The sequence below is a fragment of the Danio rerio genome, chromosome 10, assembly GCF_052040795.2.
Source record: "Danio rerio strain M-AB ecotype USA chromosome 10, GRCz13ab, whole genome shotgun sequence".
NCBI lineage: Eukaryota > Metazoa > Chordata > Actinopteri > Cypriniformes > Danionidae > Danio > Danio rerio.
The window spans coordinates 47,108,471-47,128,167 of record NC_141030.1 but is presented as its reverse complement, the minus strand read 5'-3'; the positions used below and the strand labels follow the sequence as shown (position 1 = coordinate 47,128,167).

General features: G+C 34.2%; 1 protein-coding gene across 1 annotated transcript in view; it reads right to left on the bottom strand.

The window, feature by feature from the left end:
• The window catches only part of vcanb (versican b), a 68,485-nt gene extending 49,704 nt beyond the window's left edge, over positions 1 to 18,781 (bottom strand). The window contains 6 exon segments of the mRNA NM_214688.2: positions 2,921 to 3,208; positions 4,830 to 4,957; positions 6,809 to 6,983; positions 13,777 to 14,157; positions 17,546 to 17,619; positions 18,749 to 18,781. Coding sequence (NP_999853.2) covers positions 2,921 to 3,208; positions 4,830 to 4,957; positions 6,809 to 6,983; positions 13,777 to 14,157; positions 17,546 to 17,612 — 1,039 coding nt within the window. The 5' untranslated portion in view covers positions 17,613 to 17,619; positions 18,749 to 18,781.
• Between the last annotated feature and the right edge of the window lie 916 nt (positions 18,782 to 19,697).

Below are 19,697 nucleotides of genomic sequence, written 5' to 3'. Positions count from 1 at the left end.
AGCTGTGTGAGGGGGCTAAAGGAGCGGAGATATGTTGGTTTTGTTTTGATATTCCTGACGTATTCAGTGATAGACTGATGACAATAACTCACACACCTCTTACCCTCATAGATATATACACTAGATATCGCATAGGGACCCTGAGCATGCGTCAATAGCGCCGCCACATTGGTACAGTGCTCCCAGGACAAGTGTCATTCAACCGCACTAGACAAGACAGTGTTATTACGCGAAGATGCTGGACTTTAGCGCTGTCTACGGGTGTAGTAACGAGCAAACAAAGAAAACAAAGCACAAAGGCAGAACATTTCATAGGTAATATTAAGTTTTTTTCTGTTTTTGTATGTTCTGAACTTTTGTGCTAATCAGGTAACGTTATTGAGGATAACAGTCACTTACTGCATTCACCATACGGCAAAGCAGCTCCAACTCACACTAAACACTCAGCTTAAATTTATTTTTGTTGAATAAAATCAGCAAACAATGCAAAAGAAATATGACAACGAGATGCTGCGCTGCCAGAAACTTGTATTATTGTCGCCTAACGTTAGTGAAAGAGTCGTTCGGGGGATTCATTCACAAACTAATCGCTCCCTCTGTCAGTATGAGCAGTGAAAGCAGGAGAGGAGCTGTGTTTCAGGACACGGATTAGATTAAATTTAACAGGGAGGGTAAATAGTAGATTTCTGTACACACAAACACAAGCTTTTTGCCCGTGCGGTCACTGATCCATCAATGTAGACAAGTGATGTAAAATTATAATTTTCGTAATTAGAAAAAAAAATGACACACTAACATCCAGGAAAACTCCCGATCACAGATATATGTGTATGTGTGTATATCTCTGGCTTTGGATGGCCACAGTCCTCCACTGTACCTTGGTCCCGCATTCATTTCAAAAGAGCGCTACCCTGTACCAAGATGGCGGCGCTATTGACGCATTCCGTCCAATAGACAACAATAGGCCAAGCGACATCTAGTGTATATATCTATATCTTACCCTAAACAGATCTAAACTGTGTTTCCTATAAAAATACAAAGCAGGTCATGTTTCACAGCTGTCTTGTTCCTTTTTTTAACTCGATATTGTGAGTGATGCTCCGTTTAAGCCTTTGCCATAACGTTAGTAATGTAGTCATACTAATAACGAATAGGTCATAATGACATGAGTTATTGATCCGGAAATTACGAATCTGCGAATCTGTTGCTAACTTTACTGAACTTCACATTTATATCTATTTTAAGCTATGAATATTTGACATTACAAATCAACAGAACAAAACCGAGATATGATCACAAACTGAGCAGCTGCGATCAATATATTTCACCAGCAGCTGTTTTTCAGTCATTTATAAAGAGCACACAAACACACTGAGTTATATAGGCAACTTACTGTATATTGTTATGGTTCAATTATGCTAATATTCGGCACAAATCCATCAGGTTCCCTTTCTGGCTGCTCTATTTATGAAAGAACTATGTAAAAGCACTGTCATGCGTGTTTCCTGGTCGTTTAGTAACGCCATATTTCATTGCACAACAGTAGTCTATCAGGCTTTTTGGCTAAAAATAGAGTAATGACGGTTTAATTAGTTATTATTAGATCATTTGTAAATTTCCCCTCTCCTGCTGAGCCAGGGCTAAGCCAGGGGTGGCCAACCCTGTTCCTAGAGAGCCACATTCCTGCAGATTTTAGTTGCAACCCATGTCAAACACACCTGCCTGTAATTATCACGTGGTGTTCAGGTCCTAATTAATTGGTTCAGGTGTGTTTGATGTGGGTTGCAACTGAAATCTGCAGGAAGGTGGCTCTCCAGGAACAGGGTTGGCCACCCTTGGGCTAAGCTGTTGAATGGTTAGCGTATGAGGCAGCTAGGCTAAGCTAGCTTTACTTTTGATCGAATTATTTTTTAACCGGTTGCCTATTATGCCTTGAATATACCCCTGTAATGCAGACTGCACTCCTTTTTTTGTCTGGCTTTCTCAGATATCTCACCTGTTCGCCAAAAATGACTAATTATATCCCGAATGTCTGAAGACGGCACACACACATTGAAAAAGCCGTGCCAGGCACGAAAACTTGACAGGCGTAGCAACAGTAATTAAGGAGGGCGGGGCTTAACGAAGGGTCCATTCCATGTCAACAGCTCCTTTACAAATATTATTACCACAAAAAAACATGTCAGTATGTTACATGCTTGTATTTATATGCAATATTTATATTTATTTATATGCTTGACCATTGTAGTGTCCTTCATATACTCAACACCTTAACTCGTTCTGACTGATTGTAAATGTGCTCGTTTTGGAAAGTTGCTTTGGAGCATTAATTATTGTTAAAAGCACTTTACAAATAAACTTGAATTGAATTGGCCAATCGGAAAGGACAAAATCATGACATCATGAGGCAAAACCTTCAGAAAGTTAGTTAATAGCACATTTTAGTGTGGACTAAACCACCAAACCACAATAAAAATAATGTTTTTTGAAAATACCAAGGCCTTAGTCTGTTTCACAAATTCACCCCACACGCAGAAATACAAAAACATCTTAAAGGTGACCTATTCTGCCCCTTATTCCAAGATGTAAAATAAGTCTCTAATGTCTCTAGGGTGTGTGTGTGTGTGTGTGTGTAGTTTCAGCTCAAAATAGCACACAGATAATGTTCTCTAACTGTCTGAAACTGACACTTTGATCCTAATTGTGGAGTTTTGGTGACTGTCGCTTTAAATTCAAATGAGATTGTGCTCTTTTCAAAAGAGGGCGGAGCTACAAATGCCTGTGTGTCAGCATAGTGGCAGATTAAAAAAACAATACTAACGTCTTATGCTAATGAGGGAGAGATGGACTAGTGGGCGGGGCTTTCCCCCTCTGATGACTTGTACAAAGGGAGAAAGTCAATCTGTGACCATAAACACACCTTTGAAACAGTAGGCTCCTAGTTTCATTGTGGGTAAAGGGTAGCCCGTCCGGTCGGCGTTGCGGTACATGGTCCTGACGCCCAGTTGTCCTCGGCCGCACTGCAGTCTGGGAACGGAGACCGGGTATCGAGCGCTGCCGTCCGACAACCAGCCGAAATCGCATTGGTCCATGCCGTCTCTCCAGGCGGCATGAAGATGACCAGGAGACGCCAACACTGAGTCCTGACCCACACACGCCGAGCGGGCCTCGTCCAGAGACAGTTTCTGATCAATGAAGAACACCTCACCTGAACACACACATGCACACAATAGACTTTACACACACTTTCTTTAAGCACTAGAAAAATGCCTATATGGATAGAATTCATTCGTTTATTTATTCATTTATTTATTTATTTATACGTTCGTTTGTTCGTTCGTTCTCCGTTTATTCATTCATTGATTAATATACTTATTTATTTATTCATTCAATTTTATTAAACTAATTATTTATTCTTTCATTCATTCATTTATTTATTTATTCTTTTATTCATCCATCTATCCGTCCGTCCATACATCCATCCATTTCATTCATTCATGTATTCATTGTATTGTAATGTATTTATTTATGTAATCATTCATTCATTCATTCATATTCTTTATTCATTGATTTATTCATTCATTGATTTATTTATTCTTTTATTCATCTTTTTATATTTTTATTTATTCTTTAATTCTTTCTTCATCCATTTATTTATTTATTCATTCATTTTTATTTAATTAATTATTCATTCATTCATTCATTTATTTATTTATAAATAATTTTTTTTATTAATTAATTTATTCATTCATTTTTATTTAATTAATTATTTATTTATTTATTCATTCATTCATCCGTCATCCGTCCGTCTGTCCATCCCCCCATTTATTCATGTATTCATTTATATTTATTTAATTATTCATTCATTAATTAATTCATTCATTCATATTCTTTATTCAATGATTTATTCATTCATTTATTCATTTAATTATTATTTTTATACATTTATTATTTTATTCATTCATTCCTTCCTTCATTCATTCATTCATTAATTTATTCTTTATTCATTCGTTCATTGTCATTTATTCAATTATTCTTTTATTCATTCATCCATTCATTATTTATTTAATCATTCATTCATTCATTCATTATTTATTTATTTATTTATTTATTTATTCACTTATTTATTCTTTATTCGTTCATTCATTCAATTATTCTTTTATTCATTCATCCATTCATTATTTTATTTAATCATTCATTCGTTTATTTATTTATTTATTTATTTACTTATTCATTCTTTTATTTATTTATTTATTTTTTTTATTCGTTCACTCATTCGATTATTCTTTTATTCATTCATTAATTAATCCATTCATTTATTTATTCATTCATTTATTTATTCATTTGTTCTTTTATTTATTATTTATTTTTTCATTTATTTATTCATATGCAACAATGATATTGATGGTTCAAACACTAGAGGCAGCTAAATTAAAGGTAAGGTTTATATATTAAATTTGGCATTTTAGTACTTTGAAGTAATGATATAGTGTCTAATATATAATATCAGAAGAAATAAGTCTGTAAAATAACAGAAATGTGCTGCACTTAATCACAAGTTTTCTGTAGCGTAATATACAACACCAACACCAGGCAATATAGCACTGCAGACTATTACACATGTTCAGAAAACTTTAAAAGGTTGAAAGTTGTCGGGAAAAAGGATTAAGCTCCCATAATGCAACTCAAAAGCAGAAATAAATATAAAATAAAAACATATATCACAAAATACGGAAAACTGCTCATTTATGGATATTTTCACTGAAAAGGTCTTCTCAATCTCACTAAGGTTTAATTAATGCTGTAGGTTAATTGATCTATAAACTCACCTTGTAGTTTTCCCACATAGCAGTAAACGTCATACTTCTCATAGGCGTTCCTGACATCGTATGATTTGACCCCCGGCTTCATCCACTTATCACCATGACAACCGTCACGTGGCCTGATGATGGGATATCTGTGGAGAAAGCACGCACACACACACACACACGCGTGCACACACACACACACACACATCATTATTACTCATAAACACATAAGCGAGAGGATTCACAGCGTAAAATATTTAAAAAACAAAAATGTGTGGCACGGTGGCTCAGTGATTGGCTTTACAGCAATAAGGTCGCTGGTTCAAGTCCCGGCTGGACTAGTTGGTAGAGACTGTATGGTGGAGACATTTTTCTCTTTTCCTATGATTACAGACATGTGCAGGAACCAGCAACATTAATTACAGCACACTAGACCACACAGAACCTAAAAGCTACACTTTCAAATATGAGTTTATTAAAGAAAAATACAAAAAGCGCCTCTTTTTTAGGTGATTATTATAACACAGACAACATATACAGTTATTTTAAACACTTTCAATAGTGTTTTATGAACATTCAAATGGTTTTCTTTAAAATGATGCCAAATTTTTGCATTTACACCTCTGCATGTGGATTTGGGAAGCTTTTAAATTTGGGTAGGCAAAATCCAGGCGGAAATCCCAAAATAACAGCAGAGTATAACTGGTTAATGCATTTTAAGGTCAATATTATTAGCCTCCTTAAGCAATATTAGTTTCGGATTGTCTGCAGAACAAACCACTGTTATACAATGACTTGCCTAATTACCCGAACTTTAAATGTCACTTTATAGGTTCTAGACACCCTGAACCTTTGTTTGAGATTTTACCAGATGTGTGTGTTGACCATCAGTTAAGACAATATTAGCACCTGTCAGCTTTAATTGTGGTGAAACTTAATAATTTGGAGCTTTTGTCAGCTAATTTCAGCTTCCGGGTTTAAAATATTTTTGGGGCGGATCAAAATCGGTGACGTGGCGCAAAACTGCAAGTGCAAAGATGATGATTTCTCATTATTATTCATAGCGGAGTTTTCTTATCCTACACTTTTATACACATATACACTTATTTAACAACACACTTTACATGCCAATTTGCACATAACAGCTGCACATAAAACATTGTATATAGTATATATATATATATATATATATATATATATATATATATATATATATATATATATATATATATATATATATATATATATATATATAGCTCTCCATACACTTGTCTATTTGTATATTTTGCATTCACTTCTTACTGCTTTTTTATATATTTATTATCTGTTTATTGTCCTGTCTCTGTAATTCTGTTGCACTGTAGAAGCTCTGTCACAAAAACAAATTCCTCGTATGTGCAAACATACCTGGCAATAAAGCTCTTTCTGATTCTGATTCTGATATGAGAAGAGCCGGCTTCTTAATTATTCATGAGGGCTCGTTCTTCCTGAAAGCAAGGCAGATCTGCCAAGCTATGCGACCCAATGACTGGGTGAGATCGTGTCCGGGCACATCACGGGTCATGATCCACCAGGTTTGTTGCATGTTATTTTCCCAATATGTTGTCAAGGCCGATACAGCAAACTGTTGGCTTACAGCAAACATTTTTGTCGGGAGAGCCGTATGAGAATTAGAGAATGGCAGACTTTGTCTTTTATCAATTGAAGTGGCGGTTCTAGTTTAGATGGCCCCTTGCCTAATTACCCTAACCATGCCTGGTTAACCTAATTAACCTAGTTAAGCCTTTAAATGTCACTTTAAGCTTTATAGAAGTGAAAAATATCTAGTCAAATATTAGTTACTGTCATCATGACAAAGATAAAATAAATCAGTTATAAGAGATGAGTTATTAAAATTATTATGATTAGAAATGTGCTGAAACAATCTGCTCTCCTTTAAACAGAAATAGGGGAAAAAAATAATACAGTCTTCAACTGTATGTATTGTACTGTTTTATCACCTGACGGTTTGGTCGGCCATCCATCCGGCGTCACACTGCTCGAATCCGTCCTCGTATGCTGAATAAAGCTGTTCAGGGGTGGCGATGCTGGAGTCCACATCTGCACACGCCTGCTGAGCTCGTGTGAAGTTCAGACTGTAGCGGCTGGTGTTCGCCCGGTAATGAAACACAACACCTGAACACAGAAAACACACGTCAGGTTCTGCAGACACCAGCAAAAACTATAACCATTTGATCAAATTTGATGTAGGAAAAAATTGTTAAAATAAAATAAAATAAAATAAAATAAAATAAAATAAAATTAAATTAAATTAAATTAAATTAAATTAAATTAAATTAAATTAAATTAAATTAAATTAAATTAAAGGTCGCTGGTTCGAGCCTCATCTGGGCCAGTTGGCAATTTCTGTAATAAAATAAAATAAAATAAAATAAAATAAAATAAAATAAAATAAAATAAAATAAAATAAAATAAAATAAAATAAAATAAAATAAATAAAATAAAATAAAATAAAATAAATAAAATAAAATAAAATAAAATAAAATGTCTCATCTGGGCCAGTTGGCATTTCTGTATGGAGTTTGCATGTACTTCCCATGTTGGCATGGGTTTCCTCTGGGTGCTCTGGTTTCCCCCACAGTCCAAACACATGCACTATAGGTGAATTGGGTAAGCTAAATTGTTTGTAGTGTATTTGTGTGTGAATGAGAGCGTATGGGTGTTTTCCAGGGATGGGTTGCAGGTGGAAGAGCATCCGCTGCGTAAAACATATCCTGGATAAGTTGGCGGTTCATTCCGCTGTGGCAACCGCTGATTAATAAAGGGACAAAGCCGAAAAAAAGACGAATAAATGAATGAAAAAATAAATTAATGAAAAATTATGAATAAAACTACATTTTTTACATTTAATTATTAAAAAATGTATCAATAAAAAATAATTAATAAAATAAATTAATTTCAATAATTTTTTTATTATTTTAAAAATAAAATAAATGCAAATAAAAAATTAAAACAAATTAAATTTTAAATAAATAAATAATAAAATGTAATAAAATGTAGTAAATTACAATTTAATAAAAAACAATAAATTAAAATAATTAAAACATTTAAACAAATATAAAACATTTAATAAACTAATTAAAATTAGATTAAAAATAAAAATATAAAAACATTTAAGAAAATAAAATAATAAAAAACAATACAATAATTAAAAATAATAAATAAAATTATAAAAACATTTATTAAATTAATGAAAAATACAAATACAAATAAAAATATAAAAACATTAAATCAAATAAAATAATGAAAAATAATAAAACAAATATAAATATAAAATATAACTAAAAAACTAACTAGACATCTAAAATAGTTAAAAGATGCAACTATTAATAGTTGAAATGTGCAAAATGATAAGGAGATAAGTGACAACAAATGGCAGTTTTGATGTGTTTTTGTGATGTTATTTTAATACATTACAAAACCATCATCTTCTCCACTCTAAAACACTCACTGACAGTATATTTTATTAAATAAAATAAAAATAATAAACTACTCAGCAAGGAATTATACAATTAATAAAAAGTGACAGTATTAAGGATTATTTTTAGAACTTTCTATTTATCTTTAAATGCAGAAAATATTAAACATATCACAATTTTTAAAACTTCAAATCATCATATCATCATATTAGCATGATTTCTGAATAATCATGTGATGCTGAGGACTGGAGTAATGGAGTAAAATTCAGCTTTACATCACAGCTATAAATTATATTTGACTATTAATTCTTACAGAAATCAGTTATTCAAATTTGTAATAATATTTCACAATTTTTGCATTATTTTTGCTCAAACATTTTTGGTCAGCAAAAATTATCCTACATTTGAAGACAGTGGTTTGAGCGGTGTGTGTATACTGTATGTTTATCTGTAAGTAATTTAAGAGGAACTGGGGGGAATTGTGCAGTTTTTGTTTGGAAGAGGAGCGTCTTTGTACTGAACGCTGGACGTTTAGACCACAACAACACGCTGTTGTCTGAAAAATGAAGAATCATGGTGTTGTTCTGCAATTCAGGAACCTGCCGTGTCAAATACTGAACATGATCTGAATATTAATCAATCAGCATTACACAGCAGCACTCAAACATCGAAATCCACACTTTACACATGCATTAAGCTGATTTACTGTACACTTTCTCTCTCAATGACCCTCTGAACATACACAGCAAATTCAGAATAATAATATATATGCAAAATAGTAAATAAAAGGTAATATATTATATATAAGACGACGTACAATGAAAGGATCTCAAAACATCTCTTTTTAAAATTTATATAGACAAAAAAAAGTCTTTAAAACACTATGCATATGACATAAAAATGATGCCGCTTTAATGTCTGATTGTGCACTGATAAAAGAGAATTAATTTATGGAGATAAAATGAAATACAGTAAATATAATCTTATGTAAGTTTTCCAAGTAAGGTTTATTTATGAACATAAAACAGCAAAAAAAAAAAAAAAATGTCATTAACAATAAATATTTTTATACATTCTGTTTCGTATATAAGGATTTAAAGATCTTTTTACTTTTCACTTTGACCTGATAAAATAAAAAATAAACAAAGTAAAATAAAATAAAATAATAAATTAAATTAAATTAAATATAAAACCTGTCGCTGTGGTACACTTTTGTGCAATACAGGTGCATATTTATATCTTAAAGGTACAATTTTTAATAAAAATGTTTACCTTTTTGATACACTTTGGGACCTTTAATTACAATGTGGTACACCATTTTTTTTTTCATTTTTAAAACCAAACAAATCAAAACTTCTATATTTTCCACATAGATAAACAAACAAAAACAAAAAAACTAAACAAAGAAGAAAAAACCAAATTAAACAAAACAAAAAAGCAAAAACAAAACAAAAAAACAATAAAACTAAACTAAAAACAAAACAAAATTGAAAAGTTAAATAAAAATCTAAACCAAGCAAAACAAAACAAAACATCCACGTCCCCCAAAAAATGAAGCAAAACAAAACAAAAAACAAAAATAAAACCAATCAAGCGAAACAAAACAAAACAAAAAATGTAACAATAAAACTAAACTAAACTACAAAACTAAACAAAACAAAAAACGAAAATAAAAAATCTAAACCAAGCAAAACAAAACAACCCCCCCCAAATTTAACAACTAAACTACAAAACAAGACAAAAATAAATCCAACCAAGAAAAACAAAACAAAACAAAAAATGTAACAATAAAACTAAACTAAACTACAAAACAAAAATAAAAACTAAAATAAAAAATCTAAACCAAGCAAAACAAAACAAAAAAACCCTAAATTTAACTACTAAACTACAAAACAAAACAAAAATAAAACCAACCAAGCAAAAAAAAACAACCCCCTCTCCCCAAAAACAAAACAAAACAATAAAACTAAGCTAAACTAAAAAAAAAACAAAAAAACAAGCAAAGCAAAACAAAAACTAAACAATAAAACTAAGCTAAACAACAAAAAATTAAATAAAAAAAAAGCACACACACACACACACACACACACATATATATATATATATATATATATATATATATATATATATATATATATATATATATATATATATATATATATATATATATATATATATATATATATATATAAACTAAGCAAATCACAGCTTAACTAAACTAAAAGAAAACTAAAAACTAAATTAAACGAACCAAGAAAAACAAAATAAACAACTTCTATACCATATTCCACCTAGACTCCACCTAAAGAGGACAATTTTATGGATGGCACTTTTCTAAATATGTGCTTTTCTCCCACACAGCTAAAACAGGCGAACGAGTCAAATAAAACACAAGCTCTGCTCCAGCAAAACTGAGCGAATGCTGCTGTCGGATGAGTTTGTCCAGCCCGACTCTGCCATGTGTCCTTATATGGCCTCCTTTACTTGTGTTTTTGGGCACATTGGGTCTCTTTTCTCAGAGAGATGGCAGCGGGTAAGAGCTATAATTGAGCAGTAATCAGAGGGCATTGAGTGTGTTTGGCAGGAATATCAGTGTCTCTGTGGGCCTACAAACACTCCAGCAGAAACTCACCTGAGCCAGATACGCTCATGACTGACTGCTGGAGACAAACACACTCCTGTTTCAGTAACACACAAAACTGCTTATTACATGGCTACACATTGCACTCTGTCATAATAATAGCTTACTAATTCTTTATTTAAACACAAAGCTGACAGAAACTAAAGCAGCTGATGGAGTATACACTAACCTGTGCATTATTCAGTCACAAGATGGAGACAAACAGTCAGAAACACAAAGCTGACAGATGAAAACAGCTGATGGAGTATACACTAACCTGCACATTTTTCAGACACAAAATGGAGACAAACAGTCAAAAACACAAAGCTGACAGACGAAAACGCCTGATGGAGTATACACTAACCTGCACATTATTCAGACACAAGATGGAGACAAACAGTCAGAAACACAAAGCTGACAGATGAAAACAGCTGATGGAGTATACACTAACCTGCACATTATTCAGACACAAGATGGCGCCAAACAGTCAAAAACACAAAGCTGACAGAAGCTAAAACAGCTGATGGAGTATACACTAACCTGCACATTATTCAGACACAAGATGGAGACAAACAGTCAAAAACACAAAGCTGACAGATGAAAACAGCTGATGGAGTATACACTAACCCAAGCATTATTCAGACACAAGATGGCACCAAACAGTCAAAAACACAAAGCTGACAGAAATGAAAGCAGCTGATGGAGTATACACTAACCTGCGCATTATTCAGACACAAGATGGCACCAAACAGTCAAAAACACAAAGCTGACAGATGAAAACAGCTGATGGAGTATACACTAACCCAAGCATTATTCAGACACAAGATGGAGACAGTCAGAAACACAAAGCTGACAGATGAAAACAGCTGATGGAGTATACACTAACCTCTACATTATTCAGACACAAGATGGCACCAAACAGTTAAAAACACAAAGCTGGCAGAAACTAAAGCAGCTGATGGAGTATACACTAACATGTACATTATTCAGACACAATATGGCGCCAAACAGTCAAAAAACGAGGTGTGAAGGACAAGCAGATCCCTTGACATGTTGCAAATGTCCAATCACAAACGAGTGTCCCAGACAGCTGTGTAATAAAGCATTATAAACTATTCTAAAACTACTATTTTTTTCTAAAAACCATTATATGGTCCTTTAAAAGACTTTCATAATGTGTCAGGCTCTATTAAAAAAAAAACGCAAATCAACATTATGTCATAAATACAGCCAAATTGGCTTGTACACAAACATTCATTTCACATCTGTAATATCAATCTGACACCACTACACAGATCTGAGCCTCCCTTTTCCAGCTTTAACAGTTTCCTGAGCACTTATTCAGATATTCATTCACAATGCAGTGAAATAAACAAACCCCAAAACTAGCCTTTAAATATATTTCTTACTCTGCTTATTGACTCAAAGACAAATCATTTAGCGTTCGCTTCTATTATTTAGCAACACAATAAGACCTTGTCGAGGTGAAAGCAGACTGTGAAAGTGTTTTTTCCAGACTCTCCTGACAGAAACGCTGCTCTGTTTGGCTTCGTATGATAATGACATCATCACATGTGCTTCAGAGAGAGAAACAGCGCAGCACATCTGAGAGCCATTGGTGAACACGTCTGCCAATGAGAAACACTTCCAAACATGACCAATTCACAGAGGAAGTGCGACTGTGTTGTAGAACTGAACTGGATTATTATATATATATATATATATATATATATATTCACAAAGATTACAAATTGCAAATTAACATTTAATTAGACAAGTAATAATGATAAATAATTACTATTAATTAACAAATATGTATATATACCCCAAAGTGCTTAATAATATTTCAATCTGGTGACTGTGCAGTCCATGGGGGATGTTCAACTTCACTTTCATCTTTATCAAACCATTCTATTACCAGTCTTGATCTGTGTATTGGTCCATTATCATTACCAGCAGAGGTCGCTCTAGCCTAGTGTTTAAAGTCAGATGGCACTTTTGGCTAGTGTTTAACAGCACATGGTGCTCTAGGCTAGTTTTAAACAGCAGATGGTGCTTTAGGCTAGTGTTTACCAGCAGATGGCACTCTAGGCTTGTGTTTAACAGCAGATGGCGCTCTCGGCTAGTGTTTAAAAGCAGATGGCGCTCTAGGCTAGTGTTTAATAGCAGATGGTGCTCTAGGTTAATGTTTAACAGCAGCTGGTGCTCTAGGCTAGTGTTTAACAGCAGATGGTGTTCTAGGATTGTGTTTAACAACAGATGGTGCTCTAGGCTAGTATTTAACAGCAGATGGTGCTCTAGGCTAGTGTTTAACAGCAGATGGCGCTCTAGGATAGTGTTTAACAGCAGATGGCGCTCTAGGCTACTGTTTAACAGCATATGGTGCTCTAGGCTAATGTTTAACAGCAGATGGTGCTCTAGGCTAGTGTTTAACAGCAGATGGTGCTCTAGTGTTTAACAGCAGATGGCGCTCTAGGATAGTGTTTAACAGCAGATGGCGCTCTAGGCTACTGTTTAACAGCATATGGTGCTCTAGTGTTTAACAGCAGATGGCGCTCTAGGATAGTGTTTAACAGCAGATGGCGCTCTAGGCTACTGTTTAACAGCATATGGTGCTCTAGGCTAATGTTTAACAGCAGATGGCGCTCTAGTGTTTAACAGTAGATGGCGCTCTAGGCTAGTGTTTATTAGTAGATGTCGCTCTAGGCTAGTGTTTAACAGCAGATGGCGCTCTAGGCTAGTGTTTAATAGTAGATGGCGCTCTAGACTAGTGTTTAACAGTAGATGGTGCTCTAGGCTAGTGTTTAACAGCTCATTGCAGTGATCAGAGCTTGCATAATCTTAATAATAGTCAAAGAGTATCACTGACCACTGACATCCAGAGTAATGGAGTCCTGAGTGTCCTCAATGCCGTGCATGACCTCGCAGCGATACACCCCGGCGTCACTGGCCCTGAGTCTGGAGATGGTCAGAGAAGCGTCCCCTTGGTCTTCCGGTCGGCTGGGCACTGACACCCGGCCCATATACTCTTGGCCCATTTTGATGATGCCGTTCTGGGCCACAACAGCGATGGCTTCCCCATGGCTCTGGAGTTTGGTCCACTTGATGCGCAGGTGATCAGAGTGAGTTATGACGGAGGAGCCCGGTAGCGGCGGCAGCACCAGAAAACGACACGGTAAAACAACAGACTGCGCTAGAGCGCCGTGGACCCGGGAAGAGCTCCGAACCACCCGCATCCGGCGAACAGAGTCTGATGGAGGACAGAGGGGGAGTTTTTACAAGAGTGCACAAGCTAGTCAACAGGTACCCTCCTAAAAACGTAGCTACACTGTAAAATCTGATTAAAAAATATATTTAATTTAAAGTACAATTTTTAATCAAATGTTGGATTTGTTCATTTTTGACCCAATGTTTGGATAAAACAACCCAGTATTTTTTTTTTTGTTTGTTTGTTTACCTAAAAGTATTTTAGGAATTATTAGAATTGTAGTTGGTGTATTATTTTCTAATAATTAAATGAACTGGAGTTTCATGGGGTTTTCAGTTTCATTTCATTTGACCTTTACACTCTATGGATGATGGGTTGTTTTGACTTAGTGTTGGGTCAAACAACGACAAACCCAATGTTAGATTTAGCTTTTTGTTTTCAAATTCAATTCAAATGACGCTTTTGAACTCAATGCTGGGTTTGTCCAAATTCAACCCAATCCAACATTATTTTTAGAGTGTACCTAAAAGTAGCTGGTTACATTGAAACTGCTTTTTTCACAATGATGTATAAAGTAAGAAACCACTGACTCAAATCTGTTGAGTTATTAGAAAACAACTGCTGCATTATTTTCTAATAATTCAACGAACTGAAGTTAATTATACTTTATACACTCTTAAAATGATGGGTTGTAATCATCCATTGTTGGTTTAAATATGGCTAACGCCAACTGGTGGGTTATAAGGTGTTATTTAAATCTAATAAATAAAAATGCACCCAATGATAGGGGGTTTGTCCATATCTGACCCAACTTTGGGGTAATTTACAGTCAATCTAAACATGATTTAGACAACAGAAGTGTATTTGTGAAATATTTTATACTAGTGTGCACAAGCTAATCAACAGGTACCCTCCTAAAAACGTATTTATGTACACTACAAGTTACTAGACTCTGAAAAATGCTGGGTTGTAGATGTTGGGTCGATGCAATGTTGGGTTAAATATGGACAAACTCAAAGATGGGTCAAAATTTTCAATACAATTTAAATTATAATTTTTAACCAAATGGTGGGTTTGTCCATTGTGACCCAACGATGGGTTCAAACAACCCAACATTTTTACAGTGTACTAAAAAGTAGTAAGAGGTCTGTTAAAATATTAGAAAATATATGGACACCTGAGTTGAAGCTTTATTTTCAAATAACTCAATGAACTGGAGTCAGTTCTACCTTACACTCAGAAAATGATGGGTTGTTATAACTCTATGAAGCGTACATTTTTTGCAACTAAAATAAAATTACACTATTGAATCCAATGGATTTGACCAAACGTTGGGTTAAAGCATCAGCATTTTTTGAGTACCTAAAAGTAGGTAAGACACATACAGTATGCAAGGAAGTTAGTGAGTTGATGCATTAGTTTCTAATAATTCAATGAACTGGAGTCAAGTATACCTTAGACACTCTAAAAACAATGGGTTGTTGTCACCCAATATTGGGTCAAATATGGACAACCTCAACAGGTGGGTTATATAGTCTTATTTAAATCAATAAGTAAATCAATAATGTAGCCAATGTTGGGGTTGTCCATATTTGACTTAACTTTGGAGTAGGAAAACTCAGCATTTGCAATGTTATGTGTATGCAATGTTTTATTGGCATATTTACAGTCAAACTAAACATGATTCAGACAACAGTGGTATACTTGTGAAATGTTTTATACATGCACAAGCTAATCAAAAGATTCCCTCCTAATTTCGTATTCATTCAATTCAATACACCTTTATTTGTATAGCACTTTTACAGTTAGCTGCACTACAAGTTACCACACTCTAAACAATGGTAGGTTGTCAATGTTGGGCCGATGCAATGTTGGGTCAAATATGGACAATCCTAATATTGGGTCAAATTTTTCAATTCAATTTAAATTAAACTTTTAACAACTGAAACTTTTTTAACCAAATGGTGAGTTGTCTTTACTTAATGTTGGGTTCAAACAACCCAGCATTTTTTAGAGTGCACCTAAAAGTAGAGTTGTGTAGAAAATATGCACACCTGAGTTGATGCATTACTTTCTAATAACTGAATGAACTGGAGTCAGTTATACCTTTACAGTCTGTAAAAGATGGGTTGCTAAAATCCAATGTAGCTTAATTTTTGCAACTCAATTTAAATGACTGAATCTAATGGATTTGACCCAATGTTGGGTTAAAGCAACAGCATTTTTGAGTACCTAAGAGTAGCTATGATCAATACAGTATGCAAGGAAGTTAGTGAGTTGATGCATTATTTTCTAATAATTCGATGAACTGGAGTCAAGTATACCTTAGACACTCTAAAAACAATGGGTTGTTGTCACCCAATGTCAAATATGGACAACCTCAACAGGTGGGTTATAAAGTCTTATTTAAATCAATAAGTAAATCAATAATGTACCCAATGTTGGGGTTGTCCAGCATTTGCAATGTTATGTGTATGCAATGTTTTATTGGCATATTTACAGTCAAACTGAACATGATTCAGACAACAGTGGTATACTTGTGAAATGTTTTATACATGCACAAGCTAATCAACAGGTTCCCTCCTAAAACTGTGGTTAGCTGCACTACAAGTTACCACACTCTAAAAAGTGCTGGGTTGTCAATGTTGGGCCGATGCAATGTTGGGTCAAATATGGACAATCCTAATATTGGGTCAAATTTTTCAATTCAATTTAAATTCAACTTTTTTTTAACCGAATAGTATTTTTTTTACTTAATGCTGGGTTCAAACAAACCAGCATTGTTTGAATGCTCCTAAAAGTAGTTAGAGATGTGTAGAAAATATGCACACCTGAGTTGATGCATTATTTTCTAATAACCAAATGAACTGGAGTCCAATATACCTTTACAGCCTAAAAATGATGGGTTGTTTTAACCCAATGTAGCTTAATTTTTTGCAACTCAATTAAAATGACACATTTGGATTTTACCCAACGTTGGGTTAAAGCAACACAGCATTTTTTGAGTACCTAAAAGTAGCTATGATCAATACAGTATGCAAAGAAGTTGGTGAGTTGATGCATTAGTTTCTAATAATTCAATGAACTGGAGTTACTGTAAAGACAATGGGTTGTTGTCACCCAATATTGGGTCAACTATGGACAACCTCAACAGGTGGGTTATAAAGTCTTATTTAAATCAATAAGTAAATAAATAATGTACCCAATGTTGGGTTTGTCCATATTTGACTCAACTTTGGGGTAAGGAAACCCTTAATTTTTAGAGTGTACACATTTCTTTCCTGCTATGAATTAATATTAGCCTTTACATGCATGTTTATTAGGCTAATCCCAATCTTGATAAGATAGCATCAATGCCACCCTTTTAAGAGTTTTAAAACATCAAGAAGTTCACTATCCCAAATGTGAAAGAATTGAAACTACATCTCACCATCCTGCGAGTAGGCGCTGCAGACACAGATCAGCCAGAGGATGTGCTTCACGTCCAACAACATCATCTCAAACCTGCAAACAAATACAGCTTTTAATTTGGTGAAGCTCAGCTCCAAACATCTGCAGCCACAGTTATAGTTTACTCAAACGAGGCTTGGTTGTCAAACTCTTTCTGTTCATGTCTGCTTGTGTCTTTGTTCCAGCTCCAGCGAGGTCTTCACACTCACCGCTTGTTTCCATGTCTCCTTTCTCAAAATGACACTGCCATCAGAACCCGCGTCTGCTACAGCTCCATTTACAGATATACAGCGCTACAAACGCGTGCATAAGGACAGTTATACTATAATATAAGATGTTTATGTGGTGACTAAAACCAATGACAGTCTAACTGAACCACACACGCCCTTAATAGCGCACACACTCCTTAAACACTACAGTAGACAGCGATATATTATACAGCATCGCGCTCCGCTCTCTAGCAATCATCATCAGTCTATATTAATAATGATCAACATTCGCAACAGCCCGACAGCTCATCTGAAGCAATGCACTGATAAATCACACTCCCAATAGCAGCATGAAAGTGATAAGAGCAGATAAGTGGATCTCAATGAGCTGCCAAACGCAAACAAAGCTTCAGACTGACACAAAGAGATGACCTGAGCGCTACATAGTGCGTATAAATAATGGAAAAGTCAAGCAAATCACTTGTTATGCGAACAAACCAAAGTGTATTACACGATCTATGTAGGCTATAAGACTTTATTAATGAATGCTCCATCATACTGTAATTATAGTCACCTTGATAAACTGTGGTACTGCCTACTTTAGTTTCTATAGGTGCATTAGAGTGTAATAAACCCTATACTGTAGTTATACAATATTGGCTAATTGGTTTATATTATTATAGTCTAGTTTTTGTGTTACCATCAACATAGAATAATTCAAAAACTACACAATAAAATGCTGGGTTATAGGCTAGTAAGCCAATGTTGGGTCAAATATAGATTTTTGTTTGTAAATTAATCTTAAATTGCACATTTAACCCAACGTTATGTCATAACAACCCATATTTTATTTTAAAGTGTAGTATTTTAGGCTACTTTCTAATTGTTGACTGAATCGTTAATAATAGCAATAGCAATAATAATAGTAATAATAATAATAATAATAATAATAATAATAATAATAATAATCTTACTTATTTTTCCAGTTCCTGATCTTTTAGTTTTTCCGATCTGGTCTTCTCCTGATCCTCCGAATTCAATCCTTAAGAAAACCTGCGGTGTTTGTGAATCTCCTTAGTGAACCGCAGACTTCAGTGCTCTTTCTTTCCCAGATGCCCACGAAAAGACTGAAGACATGAGCCGGCAGCAAGTTCAAATTCCATGTCCACCCATATAATGTCGTCAGTTTGCAGAGGAGGGGCAGAAAGTGCCCACCCAAAATCCATCTGATCCATCCTGCATCTGAGTGGAGAACAGCGATGCTTCCGCGCTATTCATTCACACGCACTCTTAAGAAATGTTGGGTTATTTCAATCCAAATTGGGTAAAATATATGGACAAACCCAAAACAATGAGTAAAATTCAGTCTTATGCATTTAATTTAAAAATAAAAAACAACCAGGCAGATAGTTTAGTCCGTATTATATCCATAATTGGGTTGAAATATGCCAATTTTAATGTATACGCGCCGTATATTGAAGCACGCATTAACTTATTTCAACAAAGCTCGGGTGTTTAGCTTCTTTACACAGAATGAAACAAATAAAAACAAAATTTAGTCGTTATATGCAGTATTTCTCTCATGAATTTAATGCAATAATGTGCAATAGCCTATTATTAATAATGATAATCATTCAAGAAATCGCATGATTCATAAAGTATTTTATAAGGCAAACTATTTATATGGGGTGAATTTAAACAAATTAAATGTATTAACTTTAGTCAACTTAATTTTATAGTTTAAATAAGCCCATACAAATTGTTTGCAATCACTTACCTTAAATAATGAGTCATTTTTTCCTCAGTGTATGTCATTGTGGGGGAAACAAATCAGTTTAATGTTGCCAATGTATTTATTTTAAGCCAATGTTGGATCAAATATGGACAAATATAATATTTGGGGGAAATAAGTGTCATTTAAAA